The sequence below is a fragment of the Oncorhynchus nerka genome, linkage group LG25, assembly GCF_034236695.1.
Source record: "Oncorhynchus nerka isolate Pitt River linkage group LG25, Oner_Uvic_2.0, whole genome shotgun sequence".
NCBI classification, from domain to species: domain Eukaryota; kingdom Metazoa; phylum Chordata; class Actinopteri; order Salmoniformes; family Salmonidae; genus Oncorhynchus; species Oncorhynchus nerka.
Genome location: NC_088420.1, coordinates 26,588,033 through 26,613,101, shown reverse-complemented (window position 1 = coordinate 26,613,101; position 25,069 = coordinate 26,588,033). Strand labels below are relative to the sequence as shown.

The following is a 25,069-nucleotide window of genomic DNA, read 5'->3' as shown; positions in this document are numbered from 1 at the left end:
ATAGGCCTAATGATAAATCACCATAAATGTGTAGCCTATTGTTATTGAGCTATAGTATAGCCCACGCTCTGTGTGCAATTGCTGTTATGATCTGATTTGAGCTGCATCCTGAGTTGCAGGTGTGTCAGTTTCCATTCTGCCCTGTAGGTGGGACTTAATGCTTTGAGCATGGACCTCGCTTTCTCTCTCTCGTCACTTTCTTCAACGCGCTATCCCTCCGAGTCTTGGAGCGGTGCTAGTACAACCTGGAACTAAGCGGCTAACGGCAGCATGAATACAGGGTAACATATACTATGCATTCTAGAGAGGAGGACAAGCTTGGAGTACTGCTTTTTGACCCATTCCCACTTTGACGGAGTATTTTTTCTCCTTCTTCTTCCTCATCTGTGAAATAGATGGACATTAGCTCATTCGCATCAATTTGACATACCTCCATACATTCACTCGCCCGCGCGCACACACCACATAATTGCATATTCAGACGGTCTCCGATTTGGAGGTTCAAAAACATCAAGGATATTGTCCTAATAAACGTTGAGTCATGGATTCATTTTTTATTCCACCACGAATTTGCTGGTGGAGGGTATTGTTTCTTTTGACCATCTTTCAGGACTACTTGAGCAATATGCTGGACTGCCCGCCAACCTGCAGCTGTTCTCCAACTGAGATATATTGCAATAAGTCTGACAATGGGAAATTCTTTCCCCTGCTTGCACTGCAAGATACTGGGAACAATGGAAATAACAGTATCGAAGAAGTGTTCAAGAACATCACCTCAATGTAAGTCTTTGCGCCCACTGTAGTGGCCATCACATGTTGAATCCATGTGAGTCACAACTTAGCGTAGGCCTACTCTCCCTGTAATTTATTTGTTTTACTTCTGCCGCACATCCTTACGTGATATATTTAGCAATGCAAAACTGTGATTCTGCCGAGTCTAACATTTAATAGGCTACCTATACATCCCTTTCACGTTATGTCGTTACCGTTATCTCCGTGGAATACATTAACCCTGCAAAGCCCTTCAGCCACAAGTAGAATGCGGTATCAATAAGAACTGAATTCAATGTCATTTCAAAAATAGACCTGTTGGTGCATTGGCCCGCAAATAACCCCCAAACAGCAATATTGCTATTCCTTTATAAGAGCCTGCATGCAGGACTTGATTCAGCTTAAAGAAATCAAAGGTTTGGAATAAAACCTACCACAAGAAGCAATATAATTTGATATGCTCGGTCATTCCATTTGATTTCAAACACTTTTTAACCTCACCCCATTTGATTTGAATTAAACTTTTCTTACATATTTGCCCATGGTAGAGGTGGTCAGAAAGTGACATTTTGGACCTGAATGGCCAAACATTCATGAGATGGATGTGCTCAAAGTTGACCCATTTTTCATACATCACCATACCATGAGACATCCAGGTCTTCATCACTGGAAAATATAAACTGTTGATTTTAATATAATTGAAAAGCTCACAAACTACTTGATCATTTCTTGAAAAAAAAATGTTTTTGAATAACAATGTCATTTTTTTTGTCATCACAGATTGTTGACTTAAATGGGGAATATCAGTTGTTTTAAATTATACTGTCAATCTTCTATAGGAAACCTATTGAAATAATAGAAATATGGATAATAGAACAGACATTCTATGGTGACATTTCATGGTGGGTGGACCGGCAGCTATTTTTGTGGGAGCAATTGGAAGTAAAAATGTAAATGTCAATGGTGTACCAGCTAGATTGCAGTGGTCTGAAGGGATATATCCATTGTATGAATTATATTTCTCTGATTGAAATGACACCTACTGTACTCAGTATTCAAGATTATGCTGTGTCTCAACGATTGTGGGTACAACACAAACACTTCAGATTATGTAAATTAGCATCTAAACTACAACATATGCAGAAAAAAATGGAAGTTTAACCATTTTATGATGATTGGTGTTAAAGGTTAAAAAATATACTTTTTAAATTTAAATTAGAAAATATTTTCACAACCCTGATTATAAGCTTTTAATCAATATCAAACAAAACCATTAATATTTTCCAGGGATGAAGACATGGATATCTCATGGTATGGTGGGGTATGCAAAATGGGTAAACTTTGAGCACCTTTATCTCCTGAATGTTTTGGCATTCAGGCCCAAAAAGTTACTTTCTGACCACTTCTACCATGGGCATACATGTACAGAAAGTCTTGTTCAACTCAAAAGGGGTGTGGTCAAAAAACAATTGAAATCAAATGGAACGACCCTACATACAAAATGTAAGCTAACCACAACTAGAATAGGCAGTTTTACTCTTTTTAATTGCTTTGCATTCTATCACGGACTCAAAATAATTTATAGCATTTGCAAACTTCTGAAAAGGTGCTTTGTTTACTGAAATTAATCAACCAAGAGACAGAGATTATATTTTTAGATCCACTCTCCAAGTGTGGCCATGTCAGTTTTTATTATCAGGCTTCTTGATCATGACACAGTTGACCATTTTAGTCCGAACACTTTAAACTAGGCTAATCCTAAATAATCATTGTTAGTTAGATTTGGTTGCCATCCTGGCAAGTTTATGTTATCAGACCGTTAGATTTTGTTCTAATTTGATGGTCCTATTTTTAGACATGTCACTAACTCAGTAGAGAGCCTAATTCTGATGAATGTATCTCATATTGAAAACATTAAAAGGATATTCCACCCAGTAAAGTGAAATATTCTTAACAGAAGGTTTCCCCTCTTATATTCCCAATGGAAAGTATTTTTGGACTCTAAAAGTAATGTGTTCTTAAAAATAGAGCATTGACACTGATGACATACTTTTTCCTCTAGAAGGCTTTTCTTTTAGAAATGCCATTAGTTCTGTTAAAGAACCATCTCCCCCACTGCTCCTAGCTCTCTCGGGTGAAATGTTAAGTCATGTAGGGCTCTTATAGCACAGTCAATTTGTATTGCACCCATTTGTATTCACCTCTAAATGATTTGAAAGAAACATGAACAATAGTAGTAGTAGAAACAAGATCATCAATACCCAATACACCGAGAGATTTTGGATCCCAGCTGTTACATCTCAAGCTGAAGAGACTATTTTGGTAGAACAAAACCCCAATTCATTATTGATTCTTTTTTGAGATTTGCCAAGGGTGAGGGTGCCATGACAACCTCTCTGCTTTGAACTGAATCCACACAATTTCCATAACCTGAGAAGTGATGATTTGCCTAGTGTGTAGGATGTAGACCCCATGTGTGGGCATAAGGGCCAGAAAAAACCTGTTCCAAACACATGCCTAATTCCAACGATATTATCCTAACTATGCCGCCTGGTTATAAATAAGCACACTTTATTAAACCAAGCACAAAAAACACCAGTCAGTTTGTCTTGACTTTGTAGGTCAACTCATTCTTGTGCTTGCTGCCTCCACTCTCTCCAGAAGGCCACTAGAGGGGCTGCTGGTTGTTCTTTTACAGAGACGAGAACTCTGTCATTCAATAGATTGAAATAATTACAAAAGTTATTTTATGTGCCAGCTTTATCAGAATGTTGGAATCCATTATTTTATTTTCATAGCATGATTTTTGTTGAGCGCTGTCGCAGAGAACTGCATCTCATGGCTGCTGCTGTTATGCGTGTAGGAATCATTCAGCACCCCCTATTACTGGACAGCTCCAACAGACTCACTTCGCTTGGGAGTGGGCCGTGTAGGCTAGTTGAAGAGAATCGGCAGTCTTGAAATGCAGAAGTTGTTACAGCACATCCACCAAAACATTTTCAGAGTAGACTTAAGACATTTTTAGAAGCATTTTTTTTTATCCCCCTTTGGCACATTTGTTTTAGGCTACTTCTGGATTTCCTTGAATATACCTTGAATGAATTGTACATTTGACAGCTGTCTGCCTGAACTATAGCTACATTTGTCTCGCTGCACACAAGTTCAGACTTCTAAAAGCCAACAATTCTGTCAGGTATTGTGTAACATAATGATCATGCATTTTGACGGGTATGTGTATTGTGATTGTCAAATTATGTAGCCTACCTCAAATATAGGCTACTTTTCCACATCATTTGAATTCAAGTGTATACAGTTGAAGTTGGAAGTTTGCATACACATCATTAAAACTTGTTTTTCAACCACTCCACAAATTTCTTGTTAATAAACTATAGTTTTTGCAAGGCGGTTAGGACATTTACTTTGTGCATGACACAAGTAATTTTTCCAACAATTGTTTACAGACAAATTTCACAATTCCAGTGGGTCAGAAGTTTACATACACTAAGCTGACTGTGCCTTTAAACAGCTTGGAAAATTCCAGAAAATGATGTCATGGTTTTAGAAGCTTCTGGTAGGCTAATTGACATCATTTGAGTCAATTGGAGGAGTACCTGTGGATGTATTTCAAGGCCTACCTTCAAACTCAGTGCCTCTTTGCTTGACATCATGGGAAAATCTAAAGAAATCAGCCAAGACCTCAGAAAAAAAATGTGGACCTCCACACCTCTGGTTCATCCTTAGGAGCAATTTCCGAATGCTTGAAGGTACCACGCTCATCTGTACAAACAATAGTACGCAAGTATAAACACCATGGTACCATGCAGCCGTCATACCTCTCAGGAAGGAGACGCGTTCTGTCTCCTGGAGATTAACGTACTTTTGTGCGAAAAAGTGCAAATCAATCTCAGAACAACAGCAAATTACCTTGTGAAGATGATGGAGGAAACAGGTACAAAAGTATCTATATCCATAGTAAAACGAGCCCTATATCGACTTGACCTGAAAGGCCGCTCAGCAAGGAAGAAGCCACTGCTCCAAATCCGCCATAAAAGAGCCAGACTACGGTTTGCAACTGCACATGGGGACAAAGATCGTACTTTTTGGAGAAATGTCCATCATACTTTTTGGAGAAATTACCATCGTTATGTTTGGAGAAAAAAGGGGGATGCTTGCAAGCCGAAGAATACCATCCCAACCGTGAAGCACGGGGGTGGCGGAATCATGTTGTGGGGGTGCTTTGCTGCAGGAGGAACTGGAGCACTTCACAAAATAGATGGCATCATGAAGATGGAAAAGTATGTGGATATATTGAAGCAACATCTCAAGAAATCAGTCAGGAAGTTAAAGCTTGGTCACAAATGGGTCTTCCAAATGGACAATGACCCCAAGCATACCTCCAAAGTGGCTTAAGGTCAATGGAGTCAAGGTATTGGAGTGGCCATCACAAAGCCCTGACCTCAATCCTATAGAAAATTTGCAGGCAGAACTGAAAAATCATATGCGAGCAAGGAGGGCTACAAACCTGACTCAGTTACACCAGCTCTGTCATGAGGAATGGCCCAAAATTCACCCAATTTATTGTGGGAAGCTTGTGGAAGGCTACCCAAAATGTTTGACCCAAGTTAAACAATTTAAAGGCAATGCTACTAAATACTAATTGAGTGTATGTAAACTTCTGACCCACTGGGAATGTGATGAAATAAATAAAAGCTGAAATAAATAATTCTCTCCTATTATTCTGAGATTTCACATTCTTAAAATAAAGTAGGGATCCTAACTGACCTAAGACAGAGAATTTTTACAAGGATTAAATGTCGGGAATTGTGAAAAACGGAGTTTAAATGTATTTGGATAAGGTGAATGTAAACTTCTGACTTCAACTGTATGTAATCTAATATTGCTAATATATATATATAAATCTAATATTGCACTAAATCCCCATGGATGATGACATGTTATTATGTTTGAGAAATAATGACCTACATAGATAATTGACAGGCAGTAGGCCTAGGTTTACTTTGTTGGCAGTACATAATTTCCCCCTGAAAATGGCAGGCTAGTATGGGGGTATCATCCAGTGGCATGGTAATGCCATACTCTGTTTGGAGGGTTCTGTGTGACCAAGGTTTCTTCTTCTTAGGCTTTACTGTTAATGAGGTATGAATGCTCTGGCATCTGGAGCATGTTTGAAAGAGCTAATCCTTATGAACATTTTCATTTCTCTAGAAGCAAAGTGTGTTTGAAATGGATTAGGCTGTGTTGTTTTTCTGCATGGACAATGAGGATGAAATTATTCTCTTTGAGAGGCACATTTGTATTATCTCACACAAGACTAAAGCATTCTTGTTCTTTGACCAGTCTTAAATGTTCACATTCACCATACAACAGGTGGATGCATGATATATCCATATATTAGTATGTATCCATTGAATTCATCAAGTTCTCTATAGAGGAAGTGGCAAAGACACGGTTTTGTACTTTTGCTGTCATGGGAATGCTGTTGGTGTTCAATTTGTGCTTCTCTTTTAAGATAAAGACCTTCCTATCACAGTGCTATCAGTAACACCCTTTTCGCGCAGTCTCAGAAATGGTATATTTTATATTTCCTTTCATTTCTCCTGCTAAGGCTCGGGCGGTATGCCATATATACCAGGATATTTGGAAATGGCCACAGGGTGGTTTTTCAATACCATCAAAACTATTGATTGGAGGTTTTTTAATACATTTGAATATTTGTAGCTTATTAAGATCATACCTGCAGTCAACTAGTGCAATACGTTAGGGAACAAAGCAGATGTGTTCTTCATCTCACCGGTCACATTATTTTACATTATGAAGCTCACGGTAGTTCCCCAGAATAGTTGAGCCAGTCGTGTGTTTGTTTATATATAGCACAACGGGAGAAAGCTGGAGCTGCTGAGTCCAGCTGTGTATTTGGTTTAACTTGCTAGTTAGCGAAGTAAGTGGCTGAATTAATAAGGAGACGGGTTATCATATAGTGTTAGCTTTCTGCCGTGTTTGAGAAGTCAAACTGCTTTGGATGAGTTATCTGTACAGCTGCTACTCCTGCTATCTAGATTTATTTACGTACATTTTTCCCGTAATTTCTTCGGTTCTGCGACCGTCTACTCCTCCCCCTATTCTCCGAGCAGAGCAGGAAGTCCCGTTACCCTAGCGACTCCACACAGACACAGCATGTACACACTGCTCCAAAACTAGTACTGTTGTTCCTTCAGACAAGCATGGACAAAACTTTATTTATTTGCACAATGTCTCCCTTTCACATTCACTTGTAAATGTCCAAACTCAACAAACAAAAAAAATCAGTAGCTACTACCTATAACGTAAACTCACCCCATTTCGTACAAATGTGCGCAACCGCAACATTCAAACGAGGCTACAAAGAAAACTAATGGGACTGTAGCGACTGTGTTGACTTCAAAATTGGGGGTGTGAACTATGTTTCTATTCAAGCGTTGATCGACATGGTAATGGCTCTATAGTATTGGAGATAAGTTGAAAAAACTGACCCTCCGTTACATCTAGACGTGTCATGTCGTAACGTACAGCACGCATAAAGCAACTATTTCTGTCTTACAATCTCTTTCCACCAGGTGTAGCACTTCTCTCATCCTTTAAAAACAATAAATGGACAGTGACGGGGGTAAGGGGGGAAACCTAGTCATTTTTTTTGTGTCATCATTGCATGCGATCATCATTCTCAAAGCCGCTGTTTACTTCTAAGATCACTTTAGTACCACCCTAAAAACCAGATTCAAATTCGACACAACCCTTCAAATAGGTATGTAATGACACATTATATGTACTCTTTATAGTGTTTTATTTACATTTTAGAGGCGATAAGGTGATAAGTTGGACAGATCGAGTGAAAAAAAGCAAATTTCCCACAGGACATCTCTCCTTCTCACTATCACGCATTAGTTTCGCTTCCCCACTCGCCATTTAAAAAAAGACCCGACAGGGCTCATTGCCTGCTTGAATTATGCAGAAACGGGCAGCGTTTAGGTCATGTAATTGGTTCTGTTGGAAAGGGGAGAAATTGTGCTTTACAATGGTATTGACATTACAGTTGATCTGGAAGTATTACGTTTTTGGGGCGCTAAAATAAGGGCAATTGTACGGACCAAGGCGATGTACGAGTTTACGTGAGTTTACATTACTTGTATAGCTTTATGAGCTGGATTGCTTGTCTTTGCAATTAGTTTATTTCTGTTTGCGCTCGTTAGCATATTTAGTTACCAGCCTCTGTTGAAATTCGCTATTCGTTTGTGTTAATTTTGTTATCATTCTGGTAATAGATGTCCAATGGAGTTTCTTTTGCATTTTAAGCAACCCCTTGTGTACTAATAGCATAATTCCCGGGATGAGAGGAGGACGGTATGACAATATGAAAATCAGGACACCGCCCAACCCTACTCCTGCTCAAGGTTTGCCAACATCGTGTGTGTGCACATTTGTGTGTGTGGGAGGATGAGTGTAGGATTATCTGTCAGTCTGCCTCACCTCATATTTGTCCTCTATATAACTTGCCTATTTTAGTACCCTAAGAAGAGACTATTTGTTTTCATCCATTAGGCTAATTGTCTTTTCTCTGTACTTAGTAAGGCTGTTCTCTGTAGAATGCAATTCTTTATCTTCCATAATGGAATGCAGAGGCCATGGTCAGCAGTCAGGCTGCATTTTGTACCTAAAACCACTAGCCCAGTACTTTGAAGTCTTTGAAGGTTATTTGAGCATTAGACATGTTGAAATATGCCATGCCAAATCCATTTGCTGTCCCTCCATGGTCTCTCAGAAATCGTACACTTAAGAGAGTGGGAGTGAGCCAGCACATGTTCACAAAAACGTGGGCAAGCTATGAAAAGGAGGCTACCTCTGAGTGATGTCACTCCTCCCACACATCCCTGCTCTGCTTCAGAGGAAGATGGAGGGCCTCGTTTAAATCCGACCTAATTAAAAGCACAGTGGAGTATGGAGATGGGGGGGGGGGGGGATCAATACAGTTTCATATTGCGATATTATATCAATATATACTTTTTTGTTACTGTAGGGAGCGTTGGCTAGGTCTAGTCAGCTGTACCTACGCCACAACTCAGGTATTTTTAATTCTATGGCTTGTTCTCCATCTTTTTAAATAGTGAGCCAGCATGTTTTCAGCACTTTTATTTCCCTAAACAATTCAAACTCCTTTTCTCATGCTCTCGTGTCTCTCTGCATCAGACATACAGTATAGTGAGCAATATGTTTGAAACATCAAATCGCAGTATCGAATTGCAATACATATAGAATTGTGACAAACGTAATACACATTGTATCGGCACCTAAAGTATTGTTATAATATTGTATCGTGAGGGTACTGACAATTCCCAGCCATAATGGAGTATAGTACATGGAGTTGTGTACAGACAGACAGATGGAAGGACTGTCAGTGTTTTCACACATCTTTATTCAACTTAATTCAAAAAGATTGAGGCATGCTATACAGTATGTGAGTAAGAGGGGGAGGTGACTGCCCAGTGTGGAGTGCATGGTTTATGATTCCTGTTGCATGTGGAAGTGCCATCTGTGTGAGGCCCCTTTAAAGGCAGAGTGTACCAAAGTATCCATGCCTGCCCCTTACCTGGATGAAAGATGGTTTATCTTTGAGTGAACATGGCTGTGCTTTGCCTGGTTGAATGTTTAGTGATCGATCCGGGTGGGTTTGTTCAGCTGAAGTATATTACTGGACCCTGTTTTCTCCATATCTCTTTGGACAAATCTTTAAACCCAACTGGGTGTCTCTCTGCTGAGGTCCGCTTTACGAGATCGGAGAGCTGGATCTAGGAACTAAACTGTCATCAAATGGCATATAAACATCTACAGCTTCTGCTTTGCTTCCAGATCTATATTTACTGCTAGGCTATCTATGATCATGTGCTGTTCTCTGAGGATTGGCTTCACAGTGATCTGTGTTGGAGTTAACTCACTGATTGCATGGCCACCTTGTCAGTCATGCAGAAAACCAACCTGGTACTCCATTAAATGTCACTCTATCAGTTGAAAAGATGAAGTCAGAAATCACTGCGTACATCAAATGTTTTGAATCTGGAGGCTTTTAGCTTCTCCATGGCATAGCAGCAGCATACTGTGTGAATAGCATAACGTGCACCGAGGTGAGGAAGCCACTTCATGGATGACTGGGAAAGATACAGTATATAGTCCAATAGGTTTTGTGTTTCAGAACCATATGTAAAAAAAACACAGACGTAATGTTATGATGAATGTGGTATGCTCCCTTTTGTGAACATTGGGTAAACATGAAAACATCACAGTCAAGTACAGTAGGTTGGTTATATACTGTTGCATAGCCTTTAAACTCATCACATTTGATTTGCTAAGACAACTACTTTGTCCAACTAGGACAGTGAGTGGCCAGTCCAATAACATCCCTGATGACCTTGAGGGATTAAAGAGCTTTTTTTGTTCACCATTACTACTGGGATGGAAATGTCTGCATGCATGACTGACCCTTTATATTACTCATTATGATTTCCAATAACATTAGCTACCATTATGTCCCCTTTTTAAATTGACAACAAAAAGCATACTCCTTCATCCTGTTGTCCACCCCTAGTCAAAAGATATTATGGATTTGACTTCGGCCCCTGGTAGAGAGAGCCTATCACGTTGTTATGAAGAGATTCGGGAGACCAACGCAGGGTTGCGTAATAGTTTGTTTTATTAAGAGCAAATTACGGCATGCCATGCAAAGGCACGGGGACGAAGTCCAAACAAACATGTAACAAAAGCACAGTGTTGAAACCCAAACAAAAGAGTGAGGTGTATCTTGAATAAATAACACACGCGCACAATGAATAACACACGGGACGAGACCTGTAATCATCTGCGCAATCCACAAGGGCACGAAAGCCCAAAACACACAGCACAGGTACTCACACGCACCAACGGACATTGTAACAATAATCGACAGCCCAATGAAAACTGAAGGACACACTTATAGAAGTACTAATCAGTGGGAATAGGGGACAGGTGTGCGTAATGAAAGTTCCGGAGGGATCTGTGACAGAGCCTTTATGCTATTGTCCCCTTTGTGGTACCACCCATGTGTGTGATCCCTAATATGCATTATGCCGAGGGCAGCACTGTTTATGAAATAGGTATTAGCACAGATCAATTGCAGATGGTCAGCGATGACCTAATTATTAAAGACCCATAAACTGTATGTGTGTTCGTTTTCCAGTTTGCAATATTCCCTTATGTACAGTGCCTTGCGAAAGTATTCGGCCCCCTTGAACTTTGCGACCTTTTGCTACATTTCAGGCTTCAAACATAAAGATATAAAACTGTATTTTTTTGTGAAGAATCAACAACAAGTGGGACACAATCATGAAGTGGAACGACATTTATTGGATATTTCAAACTTTTTTAACAAATCAAAAACTGAAAAATTGGGCGTGCAAAATTATTCAGCCCCCTTAAGTTAATACTTTGTAGCGCCACCTTTTGCTGCGATTACAGCTGTAAGTCGCTTGGGGTATGTCTCTATCAGTTTTGCACATCGAGAGACTGACATTTTTTCCCATTCCTCCTTGCAAAACAGCTCGAGCTCAGTGAGGTTGGATGGAGAGCATTTGTGAACAGCAGTTTTCAGTTCTTTCCACGGATTCTCGATTGGATTCAGGTCTGGACTTTGACTTGGCCATTCTAACACCTGGATATGTTTATTTTTGAACCATTCCATTGTAGATTTTGCTTTATGTTTTGGATCATTGTCTTGTTGGAAGACAAATCTCCGTCCCAGTCTCAGGTCTTTTGCAGACTCCATCAGGTTTTCTTCCAGAATGGTCCTGTATTTGGCTCCATCCATCTTCCCATCAATTAGAACCATCTTCCCTGTCCCTGCTGAAGAAAAGCAGGCCCAAACCATGATGCTGCCACCACCATGTTTGACAGTGGGGATGGTGTGTTCAGGGTGATGAGCTGTGTTGCTTTTACGCCAAACATAACGTTTTGCATTGTTGCCAAAAAGTTCAATTTTGGTTTCATCTGACCAGAGCACCTTCTTCCACATGTTTGGTGTGTCTCCCAGGTGGCTTGTGGCAAACTTTAAACAACACTTTTTATAGAAATCTTTAAGAAATGGCTTTCTTCTTGCCACTCTTCCATAAAGGCCAGATTTGTGCAATATACGACTGATTGTTGTCCTATGGACAGAGTCTCCCACCTCAGCTGTAGATCTCTGCAGTTCATCCAGAGTGATCATGGGCCTCTTGGCTGCATCTCTGATCAGTCTTCTCCTTGTGTGAGCTGAAAGTTTAGAGGGACGGCCAGGTCTTGGTAGATTTGCAGTGGTCTGATACTCCTTCCATTTCAATATTATCGCTTGCACAGTGCTCCTTGGGATGTTTAAAGCTTGGGAAATCTTTTGTATCCAAATCCGGCTTTAAACTTCTTCACAACAGAATCTCGGACCTGCCTGGTGTGTTCCTTGTTCTTCATGATGCTCTCTGCGCTTTTAACGGACCTCTGAGACTATCACAGTGCAGGTGCATTTATACGGAGACTTGATTACACACAGGTGGATTGTATTTATCATCATTAGTCATTTAGGTCAACATTGGATCATTCAGAGATCCTCACTGAACTTCTGGAGAGAGTTTGCTGCACTGAAAGTAAAGGGGCTGAATAATTTTGCACGCCCAATTTTTCAGTTTTTGATTTGTTAAAAAAGTTTGAAATATCCAATAAATGTCGTTCCACTTCATGATTGTGTCCCACTTGTTGTTGATTCTTCACAAAAAAATACAGTTTTATATCTTTATGTTTGAAGCCTGAAATGTGGCAAAAGGTCGCAAAGTTCAAGGGGGCCGAATACTTTCGCAAGGCACTGTAATTGTACAGAACACAATGTTCACTGTAGATAATGGATAGGTCATATTGTGTCATGTTACAGAACTAGATCTTACTGAATTCATACAACTATTAATCTCTCAATGTGCAGAATACATGCATTGAGTCTCTGTTTAATCGTTGTTGCATTACTGTCTGTTTATTAACATGATCAATGTCATTCTCATTCAACTCGGAAACCTCAGTGGTATGTGCATCATATGTCTGCTGCCACCCTCTTCTGTGGAGAACATGAGCAAAGACTGGACCCTTCATTTATCTATTGTAAAGAATTAATGCACATATGTTCTGTGAAATTGCATCTGATGACTGAAAGCATGTGCCAAACTCATTCCATGGATGGCCGAGAGTCTGAGGGTTCACTCCTCCGTTATACTTGATTGATGAATTAAGGTCACTAATTAGTAGGAACCTCCCCTCACCTGGTTGTCTAGGTCTTAATTGAAAGGAAAAACTAAAATCCTGCAGACACTCAGGCCTCCATGGAATAAGTTTGACACCCGACTTAAAGGGGAAATCTCAACCCTAATACAACGCCATACAACTCTCCTTCCGTGGCCTCCAACTGCTCTTAAATGCAAGCAAAACTAAATGCATGCTATTCAACCGATCGCTGCCCGTACCTGCCCACCCGTCTAGCATCACAACTCTGGACAGTTCTGAATTAGAATATGTAGACAACTACAAATACCTAGGTGTCTGTTTAGACTGTAAACTCTCCTTCCAGACTCACATTAAGCATCTCCAATCCAAAATTAAATCTAGAATTGGCTTCCTATTTCGCAACAAAGCATCCTTCACTCACGCTGCCAAACATACCCTCGTAAAACTGACCATCCTATCGATCCTTGACTTCGGTGATGTCATTTACAAAATAGCCTCTAACACTCTACTCAGCAAATTGGATGCAGTCTATCACAGTACCATCCATTTCGTCACCAAAGCCCCATATACTACCCACCACTGTGACCTGTATGCTCGGGATGGCTGCCCCTCGCTTCATATTCGTCGCCAAACCCACTGGCTCCAGGTCATCTATATGTCTTTGCTAGGTAAAGCCCCGCCTTATCTCAGCTCACTGGTCACCATGGCAGCACCCACCCGTAGCACGTGCTCCAGCAAGTATATTTCACTGGTCACCCCCAAAGCCAACTCCTTCTTTGGCCGCCTTTCCTTCCAGTTCTCTGCTGCAATTGCCTGGAAGGAATTGCAAAAATCACTGAAGCTGGAGACTCATATCTACCTCACTAACTTTAAGCATCAGCTGTCAGAGCAGCTTACAGATCATTGCACCTGTACATAGCCAATCTGTAAATAGCTCACCCAACATCCCCATATTGTTATTTATTTTTTGCTCCTTTGCACCCATGTCTCTACTTGCACATTCATCTTCTGCTCATCTATCACTCCAGTGTTTAATTACTAAATTGTAATTATATCGCCACTATGACCTATTTATTGAGTTTACCTCCCTAATCTTACTTCATTTGCACACACTGTATATAGACTTTCTATTGTGTTATTGACTGTATTTTTGTTTATTTCATGTGTAACTCTGTTGTTTGTGTCGCATTGCTTTGCTTTATCTTGGCCAGGTTGCAGTTGTGAATGAGAACTTGTTCTCAACTGGCCTACCTGGTTAAATAAAGGTGAAATAATAATCTTTACACCTTGTTAGGTTCTAATTATTAGAGTAAGAACTCTACGGACACTATAAAAGCTTAAACCAAGTTTATTTATCCCAAAGGATCAAACAGCTGTACAGACGACGACATATTCGTGACTTCTGGATGCTGGCCTTCTAGGCAGAGTTCCTCTGTACAGTGTCTGTGTTATTTTGCCCATCTTAATCTTTTCTTTTTATTGGCCAGTCTGAGATATGGCATTTTCTTTGCAACTCTGTCTAGAAGGCCAGCATCCCTGAGTCACCTCTTCACTGTTGAAGTTGAGACTGGTGTTTTGCGGGTACTGTTTAATGAAGCTGCCTGTTGAGGACTTGTGAGGCGTCTGTTTCTCAAACTACACACTCTAATGTACTTGTCCTCTAGCTTAGTTGTGCACCAGGGCCTCCCACTCCTCTTTCTATTCTAGTTAGAGCCAGTTTGCGCTGTTCTATGAAGAGAATATTACACAGCGTTGTACGAGATCTTCAGTTTCTTGGCAATTTCTCGCATGGAATAGCCTCAATTTCTCAGAACAAGAATAGACTGATGAGTTTCAGAAGAAAGTTCTTTGTTTCTGCCCATTTTGAGCCTGTAATCGAACACACAAATGCTGATGCTCCAGATACTCAACTAGTCTAAAGAAGGCTAGTTTTATTGCTTCTTTAATCAGAACAACAGTTTTCAGCTGTGCTAACATAATTGCAAAAGGGTTTTCTAATGATCAATTAGCCTTTTAAAATGATACACTTGGATCAGCTAACACAACCTGCCATTGGAACACAGGAGTGATGGTTTCTGACAATGGGCCTCTGTACGCCTATGTAGATATTCCATTTTTTTTTAAATCTGCCATTTCCAGCTACAATAGTCATTTACAACATTAACAATGTCTGCACTGTATTTCTGATCAATTTGATGTTATTTTAATGAACAAAAAATGTGATTCTCTTTCTAAAACAAGGACATTTATAAGTGACCCCACTTATGAACGGTAGTGTATATTGTGAATTGCCCATAAGTAAAAAATAATTGAGATATGATTTTTAGGCCATATCACCTAGTCCTAAATGGATCTTCATGTTGTTTGTTAAACTGTAAAGATTGTAAACACTCTGTGGTTGGTTGATGGAATCTGGCCTTACCCAATTCCTATTTCACTATAGATGAGTGGGTAACAATCCTCTTTGCCACTGTGCCATCTACAAACACAGTCTGCTCTTTCTCTCGCTCTCTCTTGCTCTCTCTCCCTCTCTCAGAGGAGCCTTAGCCTGCCTTTTGAACACTGCTTCCAGACCGCTTTGAAATATTGATCAATCCACCCCTTTCTCTCCCCTAAAACACCATCTTTTGCTGCAACTCACTGATTGTTTTTAGGGACATATAGATATATAGTGTATTTCCACAATTTAATCAAATTTGATTTGCTTTGTGAATAACAAGTGTAGACTAATAGTGAAATGCTTACTTACGGGTCCTTTTCCAACAATGCTGAGTTAAAGATGAAAAATATAAAACAGAAATAGTGACGCGAGGAATAAATAATGAATAACAATAACGAGTAAAAATAACATAGCAATTTACAGGGAGTACCAGTACCGAGTCAATGTGCAGTGTTCCGGGGTAATTGAGGTAGCTATGTACATATAGGTAGGAGCAAAGTGACTAAGCAACAGGATAGATGATAGACTGCGCTGCAGCAGCAGTGCATGGATTAGTAGAAGCAGCATATGTGGTGAGTGTGAAAGTGTGTGTGTGGCACCAGTATGTACACTATACAGTTGAAGTCAGAAGTTTACATACACCTTAGCCAAATACATTTAAACTCAGTTTTTCACAATTCCTGACATTTAATCCTAGTAAGAATTCCCAGTTGTAGGTCAGTTAGGATCACCACTTTATTTTAAGAATGTGAAATGTCAGAATAATAGTAGAGAGAATGATTTATTTCAGCTTGTATTTCTTTCATCACATTCCCAGTGGGTCAGAAGTTTACATACAGTACATTAGTATTTGGTAGCATTGCCTTTAAATTGTTTAACGTTGGCCCAAACATTTTCAAACATTTTCTATATGATTGAGGTCAGGGCTATGTGATAGCCACTCCAATACCTTGACTCTGTTGTCCTTAAAGCCATTTTGCCACAACTTTGGAAGTATGCTTGGGGTCATTGTCCATTTGGAAGACCCATTTGCGAACAAGGTTTAACTTCCTGACCAATGTCTTGAGATGCTGCTTCAATATATCCACATAATTTTCCATTCTCATGATGCCATCTACTTTGTGAAGTGCACCAGTCCCTCCTGCAGCAAAGCACCCCCACAACATGATGCTGCCACACCTCACGGTTGGGATGGTGTTCTTCGGCTTCCAAGACCTCCCTTTTTCCTCCAAACATGGTCATTATGGCCAAACAGTTTTATTTTTGTTTATTCAGACCAGAGGACATTTCTCCAGAAAGTACGATCTTGGTCCCCATGTGCAGTTGCTAACTGTAGTCTGGCTTTTTTATGGCTGTTTTTGAGCAATGGCTTCTTCCTTGCTGAGCGGCATTTCAGGTTATGTTGATATAGAACTCATTTTACTGTTGACATAGATACTTTTGTACCTGTTTCCTCCAGTATCTTCACAAGGTCCTTTGCTGTTGTTCTGGTATTGATTTGCTCTTTTTGCACCAAAGTACGTTAATCTCTAGGAGACAGAACGCGTCTCCTTCCTGAGCAGTATGACGGCTGTTTGGTCACATGGTGTTTATATTTGTGTACTATTGTTTGTACAGATGAACGTGGTACCTCAGGCTTTGGAAATTGCTCCCAAGGATGAGCCAGACTTGTGTAGGTCTCCAATTCTTTTCTGAGGTCTTGGTTGATTTCTTTTGATTTTCCCATGATGTCAAGCAAAGAGGCACTTAGTTTGAAGTTAAGCATTGAAATACATCCACAGGTACTCCTCCAATTGACTCAAATGTTCCAGGCTGTTTAAAGGCACAGTCAACTTAGTGTATGTAAACCTCTGACCCACTAGAATTGTGATACAGTGAATTATATGTGAAATAATCTGTCTCTAAACAATTGTTGGAAAAATTACTTGTGTCATGCACAAAGTAGATGTCCTAACTGACTTGCCAAAGCTATAGTTTGTTAACAAGACATTTGTGGAGTGGTTAAAAAACTAGTTTTAATGATTCCAACCTAACTGTATGTAAACTTCTGACTTCAAATCAAATCAAATTTGATTTGTCACATACACATGGTTAGCAGATGTTAATGCGAGTGTAACTCTATGTATATAAAAGTATGTGGGACACCCCTTCAAATGAGTCAATTTGTCTTTTTCATCCACTCCCGTTGCTGATAGGTGTATACAATCGAGCACACAGCCATGCAATATCCATTGACAATCATTGGCAGTAGAATGGCCTTACTGAAGAGCTCAATGACTTATAACATGGCACCGTCATAGGATGCCACCTTCCCAACTAGTCAGGTAGTCAAATTTCTGCCCTGATAGATCTTCCCTGGTCAACTGTAAGTGCTGTTATTGTGAAGTGGAAACATCTAGGAGCAACAACTGCTCAGCCACGAAGTGGTAGGCCACACAATCTCACAGAACAGGAGCACCGAGTGCTGAAGCGAGTAGCGCGTAAAAATAGTATTTTCTCCATTGCAACCCTCACTACCAAGTTCCAAACTGCCTCTGGAAGCAACATCAGCAGAATAACTGTTTGTTGGGAGCTTCTTATAATGGGTTTCCATGGCCAAGCAGCCTCACCCAAGCCTAAGATCACCATGTGCAATCGCCAAGTGTCAGCTGGAGTGGATTAAAGCTCGCCGCCATTGTACATCAGAGCAGTGGAAATGTGTTCTCTGGAGTGAAGAATTATGCTTCACCATCTGGTAGTCTGACGGACGGATCTGGGTTTTTAGCGGTTGCCAGAAGAACGCTACCTGCCAGAATGCATAGTGTCAACTGTAAAGTTTTGAAGAGGAGGATTAATGGTCTGGGGCTATTTTTCATGGTTCGGGCTAGGCCCCTTGGTTCCAGTGAAGGGAAATCTTAACGCTACAGCATATAATAACATTCTAGATGATTCTGTGCTTCTGACTTTGTGGCAACATTTTGGGGAAGACCTTTTCCTGTTTCAGCATGACAATGCCCCACTACACAAAACAAGGTCCATACAGAAATGGTTTGTAGAGATTGGTGTGGAAGAATTTGACTGGTCTGCACAGAGCCATGACCTCAACCCCATCGAATACTTTTGGGATGAATTGGAATACCGACTGCGAGCCAAGCTTAATCGTACAACATCAATGGCCGACCACACTAATGCTCGTGGCTGAATGGAAGCCATTCCCTGCAGCAATGTTCCAACATCTAGTGGAAAGCTGAAGAGTGGAGGCTGTCATTTTATTTTTTAAATGATTGTTTTTTAAATTATTATTTATTACAAAAACCACAAGGAAGGGGTAACATTAAGTATTAGACCATGAAGGACAAAGAATACAGCCTCAAGACACTATCAAACATGTATCAGTCTTTCTGCAACAGAGCCATCCTTATGTGTGAGGGTGCGTGTGCATGATAGTGATATAAAATATATGTCATAGTTTCCTTTTTCATTATCACAATCTTGTGAAACCCGAACCCTCCAAGATCCCCCCCATAGTACCTCAATAGCTGTCCCTCAACCTTTCGAGACCCCTCCCACAGTCCCCCCCCCCGGAAGAAAAATAAATTAAAAATACAATTAATTCCATTCTCCACCCCCAAGAACCCCCCAATGCACCAACAACCAAGAGAATGAACTAAAGACAAAAAAGGAAAAGACAGAAGAAAACGGCAAACAATGCAAAAAAAATGAAACAAAATTATTAATTTAAAACAAAGGACATCAAGGACAACTGAAATCATAACAGCAATGCCATATGTTTGTGTGCATGTCTGGCAATATTACATGTATGTGTGTGTTCTTGTATATGTTAATTTAAATGAGTGTGTGTGTATATGCAGGTGTAACATGCACGGCATCAGCCTCAGGCAAACCGGCATTAGTTGTACAAACACTGTCACTTAGTGCCATTCAAATGTACTTTTATTATATCTTTTGACCATCATTCCCTCTCTCACACAGCAACTCCACTCCCACTTGTCTCCAATTCCATATACCAACCCTCAGCTTCCCATCTATCTTTGCTGGCCACCCACTTCGTGTTTCTACGCAACACATATCTTTCAACTTTGCTATGATGTTTAACGTACAATTTCAATCTAACAGAATAGAATCTACAGATTGCATGTTGAAGATAAATACTTTTACTAAGAGTATTAGTAATTGACAGACCCGGTCTCTCCAGATTTCCTGACAGTACTATTTCTAGGGTAAATTTTAGATCAATGCTATGTATTGTCAGCCATTCATGAACTTGAGACCAGAAACAGGCTACCTGAGGGCAATACCAAAATAAATGGTCTATTGATTCTGTATCCTCACAACAAAATCTGCAGAGCTTCGATGATTTTATGCCCCAAATACTCAACATTTTGTTGGTGGCAAGAATTCTATATGATAATTTTAGCTGAAAAGCACGAAGTCTTGAATCTTGCGTTGTTTTATATATCAACTCATACACCCTGTACCATGGAACCGGTACATCAAATCTCTTCCCAACTATTTTGCAATCTGTATGGCACAGTTGTGAACATCCTGGTCCTCAAATGAAACTGGTATACTTTCCTATTTATGCTATTTTTATTCCTTTGACAGTTGTGATCCTTTATATTGGGCAGACAGACTAGTTCCCTACCTCCTCCCGCTGCCACCCGCCTCCTCCATTTTTTAGGGCAAGGCTGTAATCAATTGGTTGTACTCTTGGATTGAGCAGACCTTCCCGTACAATTCTGATAACTCCATGAAGGACATAAATTATATTGTAATGGTAGAGTTAAGAACAAAAGTCTTTTCAAACTTATTTCCCATAAATACAGGTATTTTATCAACCAGCACATTTGAGTTCAGCCATAATATTTTGTTATATCTTTTCAGGGGGATGAAATTGAAATTGTAGCCAGCTCTGCAATGCTTGTTTGAAAAAGACAGATACTTTTTTCAAAGTATCATTTTCAATTAATCAAAAATGAGACATGGCAATCTGCACAAAGGCAAAATTCCATTTGTAAACAATGGATGAGCTTTTCTTAGTAATCTACTTGAGAACCATTTAGGGTTCAAATAAAACTTTTGAATGAGTGAAGCTTTTAGAGAGAGATTTAGTGCTTTTATATTTAATTATCTCAACCCACCCAATTCATATTGATTATATAGATAGGCTCGTTTTATTTTGTCTGGTTTAGGGTCCCAGATAAAGCAAAATATTTTTTTGCTCATATGATTTGAAAAGCAAATCTGAAGTAGGCAGCGCCATAAATGAGTAAATTGAGATATGACTAAGGAATCAATTAGGGCAATTTGTTAAGTTTTCTATTGAAAGTCATTGTGCGGAGCTTATTTATATATTTTGTGATATGAATACCGAGTATGTCTACTTCACCATCAGCCCATTTTATAGGTAAGCTGCAGGGTAATGTAAAAGTTGTATTTTTTAAGGATCCAATACGCAATATTGTACACTTATCTTAATTAGGTTTTAGTCCAGAGATCACAGAAATGTTATCTAGATCTTCAATGAGACATTGCAGGGATCTAGCTTGCGGACTTAACATATAAAACTTGAGTCATCGGCACACATGGACACCTTTGTTTTTAAGCCTTGGATTTCTAATCCTCTGTTGTTATTGGATCTGATTTTAATTGCTAGAATTTCGATGGCCAAAACGAATAGATATGGTGACAGCGGACACCCTTGCTTAACTCCTCTTGACAATTCAAAAGTCTCCTGAGAAGTAGCCGTTATTTACACCTGGGGTTGCTATAAATTATTTTTACCCATTGTATAAGAGAAATACAGAAATTGAAAAAAATCCAGGCATTTATAAATCAAATCCAGTCTTACTTTATCAAATGCCTTTTCAAAATATAAATACCATTCCTGGCTTCTTATATGTTTCATGATGTTCTATTATTTCTAGTAGTTGTCGTATATTATGTCCAATGTATCGTCCATGTAAAAAACTGTCTGATCAGGATGAACAATACCTGGTAAAAACATTTTAATTCTGAGTGCTATGCATTTTGCTAGGATTTTTGCACAACAACATTGAAGTGTTAGGGGCTTCCAGTTTTTTAGATAGACTGGGTTTTTATATTTGCCATCTGGGTCTTGTTTTAATAATAGAGATATCAGACCTTCCTGCTGAGTACCTGACAGACTACCATTTCTATAGGAGTAGGTAAAACAATCTAACAATGGAGCTTTTAGTATATCAATAAAATATGTGATATACCTCTACTGGTATGCCATCAAGCCCTGGGGTTTTTCCAGACTGAAAGGATTTAATAGCCTCAAAAGTTATTCTTCTGTAATTTGGCCTTCGCACTGATCTTTCTGTACATTTCTTAATTTTCCAATTTTTATATTATTTGGAAAGAATTCCTTACCGTAATCTTCATTCGGTGTGAGAGGATGAGACAGAAAAGAGAAAATCTGCCTAAAATAATTAGCTTCCTCTTTTAAAATATAACTCGGAGAATCATAGATTACTTTTTAAAATTGTATTATTTTTAACCTTTATTTAACTTGGCAAGTCAGTTAAGAACAAATTCTTATTTTCAATGAAGGACTAGGAACAGTGGTTTAACTGCCTTGTTCAGGGGCAGAACAACAGATTTTTACCTTGTCAGCTCGGGGATTCGATCTTGCAACCTTTCGGTTACTAGTCCAATGCTCTATCCAGTAGGCTACCTGGTGCCGCAAAAGGGGGACAAACTCCATATTTATGCCCATGATTTTGGAATGAGTTGTTCGATGGGCACACAGTTTTGGTAAATGTAGTGTATGTGTGTGCATGTTATTTGATTGTGGGTGTATGTACTGGGTGTGTACTGTGTATGTGTGTGTGTGCTGGGGTGTCCGTGTAGGAACGTGTGAGTGTGTGGGTAGAGACCAGTGTGTGTGCATAGAGTTATTGCAAAAAAGTTTAAAAAAAAAAAAAGGGTAAACGCAGGTAGTCAGGTTAGCCATTTGATTGGCTATGTAGCAGCCTTGTTTAGCAGTCTTATGGCTTGGAGGTAGAAGCTGTTCAGGGTCCTGCTGGTTCCAGACTTGGTGCACTGGTACTGCTTGCCGAGTGGTAGCAGAGAGACTATGGCTTGGGTGGCTGGAGTCTAACAATTTTTTTGCCTTCTTCAGACACTTTTTGGTATAGAAGTTCTGGATGGTGGGGAGCTTAGGCAGGTTACATTCATGTTATTGAGCACAGGGACTATGGTGGTCCATTTGAAAGAAGTTAGGATGGGTTGAAAATGTCAGTGAAGCCACTTCCCAGCTGGTCAGTGCATGCTCCGAGTAAGCGTTGTGGTTTTCTGTCTGGCCCCGCGGCTTTGCAAATGTTAACCTGTTTTTAAGGTCTTGCTTACATCTCTACGGAGAGAGAGATCACACAGTCGTCCAAACAGCCTTTGCTCTCATGCATGGTTCAGTGTTGCTTGCCTCGAAGCGAGCATAGAAGGCATTTAGCTTGTTTGGAAAGGTCGCGTCGCTGGGCTGCTCACTGCTGGGTTTCCCTTTTTAATCCCTGATAGTTTGCAAGCCCTGCCACATCTGTTGAGTGTCAGAGACGGATTAGTAGGATTCGATCTTTCGACCGGTATTGACACTTTTCCCCTTTGTTGGCTCGTTGGAGGTCGGAGCGTAATTTCTTATGTACGTACGGTCACTGTGGGGACGACGTGGTTAATGCACTTACTAATGGAGCCGATGACTGATGTGGTAAACTCATCAGTGTTATCGGATAAATCCCAGAACATATTCCAATCTGTGCTAGAGAAACAGTCCTGTGGTTTAGCATCTGCTTCATTGGACCACTTCCATCTTGAGCGCGTCACTGGACATCATGTGAACGCTATGGTATGTTATTATATCAGGTATGAAGGTAAGACCCAGATGCAGACAATGTCAAATTAACAATGGTTTAATAATCCAACAGGAGCAGGCAATAGACAGGTCAAGGCCGGCAGGGGTCAGTAAAACAGAGGTGGGGGCAATGGTACCAGACGGCAGGCAGGCTCAGGGTAGGCAGAGGTCAATGATCCAGAGGTGGGGCAAAGGCACAGGTCAGCAGGCAGGCTCAGGGGCAGGCAGAGTGTTCAGGCAGGCGGGCTCAGAGTCAGGACAGGCAAGGGTCAAAACCAGGAGGGCGAGAAAAAGAAAGACTGGGGGAAAAAAACAGGAGCTGAGGCAAAACCGCTGGTTGACTTGACAAACAAGACAAACTGGCAACAGATGAACAGGGAACACAGGTATAAATACACAGGGGATAATGGGGAAGATGGGTGACACTTGGAGTGGGGTGGAGATAATCACAAAGACAGGTGAAACAGATCAGGGTGTGACATATTCATGTCTTGTGTCTGGGGGGAAGTCTGAATGTACTTACATCTCTCTGGTTTCTAATAGAAGAAAAACAATCTGGGAATTCTAATTTAACAATGACACTGAATTAGTGATCTAATTCTAATAAAAAGTGTTGTGGTGATTGAAACAATATTTTTTTTAAGTATATAAATTACATTAAAAAAATATTTTTTTTTTCAGTTCTTTCCGCAGTTGTAGTATCTCCCTTATGCCCCTTCTCTCTCTTGGTTCTTGCTGATATTTTATTCATTGCATGGCTAATGAAGTGCCTGATAGACTGTAGAGCACTGTGGATGATCCTGAGCAGTTCATTTCTTGGTTTAGTTGGCAGCTGGCAGATGAAGGGCATGTGACAATTGGCGTTTACAGCCTTCATTCTGCTAGACCCAGTTCTATGGTTCTATACATCTTTCAACAAATCCCTGAAAGAACCTCCTCATTGGACTGTAAACCTCAACACTTTCAGAAGTGGAAAAATAGGCCAGTTTCCAGGACACTGCAGTAGTTAGAGAAGTTCCAATGTTGTATGTTTTATCTCTGTAAAAACTATCCTTTTGTATTGACCTCCCAAATGTACTTTTCTTAGAAAAGTATTAAGGCACTTTATGATTGAATCTACCTCTGTAGGGTGCGCAAAGATCAATGGCAACTGCTGTCTAATAGCGTCTGTTTTAACCTGAAGCAGTAAGGCGGCAGTGAGCTTGGTGGGTATCTGTGCAGACATCCCCCAGGCTCCGTGACACTCATTGATATGCAGCAAGAGCCTCTGAATGGGGTAAACAAGGGAGAAGGCGTCACACAGCCAGTGGAATATCTCAGGAGGCACCTGTTCAGCTCACGCTCTGGTTCAGCTGCACTCTACTTGTTCCTCACTTTGACTTTCTACTTCACATTCTGGGGGGGGGTGGCTTCCAAGGGCTTGTCTCTCTCTTAGGAATGGTGGGCTGCTGATATAGATTGAGATAAAATTGTTACTTTGAGACATATAGTAGGTCATATTACTGTAGGCAGAAGTCTAATCGAGAGTCTATGGCATTTTATTTCAATATTTAGAAAAGGAAATATACTGTAGTAGTATAACAAGTCCCCCTGCAGTTTGATAGCCATAAACAACATGATTCAAAGGTATTTATGTGTGCATTGTTTCCCCCCACCATTCGCTGTGTAGAACA

The 25,069-nt window shown here is 40.1% G+C and overlaps 1 protein-coding gene across 2 annotated transcripts in view; it reads left to right on the top strand.

The window, feature by feature from the left end:
* The first annotated feature begins 221 nt into the window (after positions 1–221).
* The window catches only part of LOC115109280 (NT-3 growth factor receptor-like), a 327,886-nt gene continuing 303,038 nt past the window's right edge, over positions 222–25,069 (top strand). For both annotated transcript variants that reach the window (XM_029634027.2, XM_029634025.2), the window contains exon 1: positions 222–780. In XM_029634027.2, coding sequence (XP_029489887.1) covers positions 542–780 — 239 coding nt within the window. In that variant the 5' untranslated portion in view covers positions 222–541. The remainder of the gene's footprint in view (positions 781–25,069) is intronic.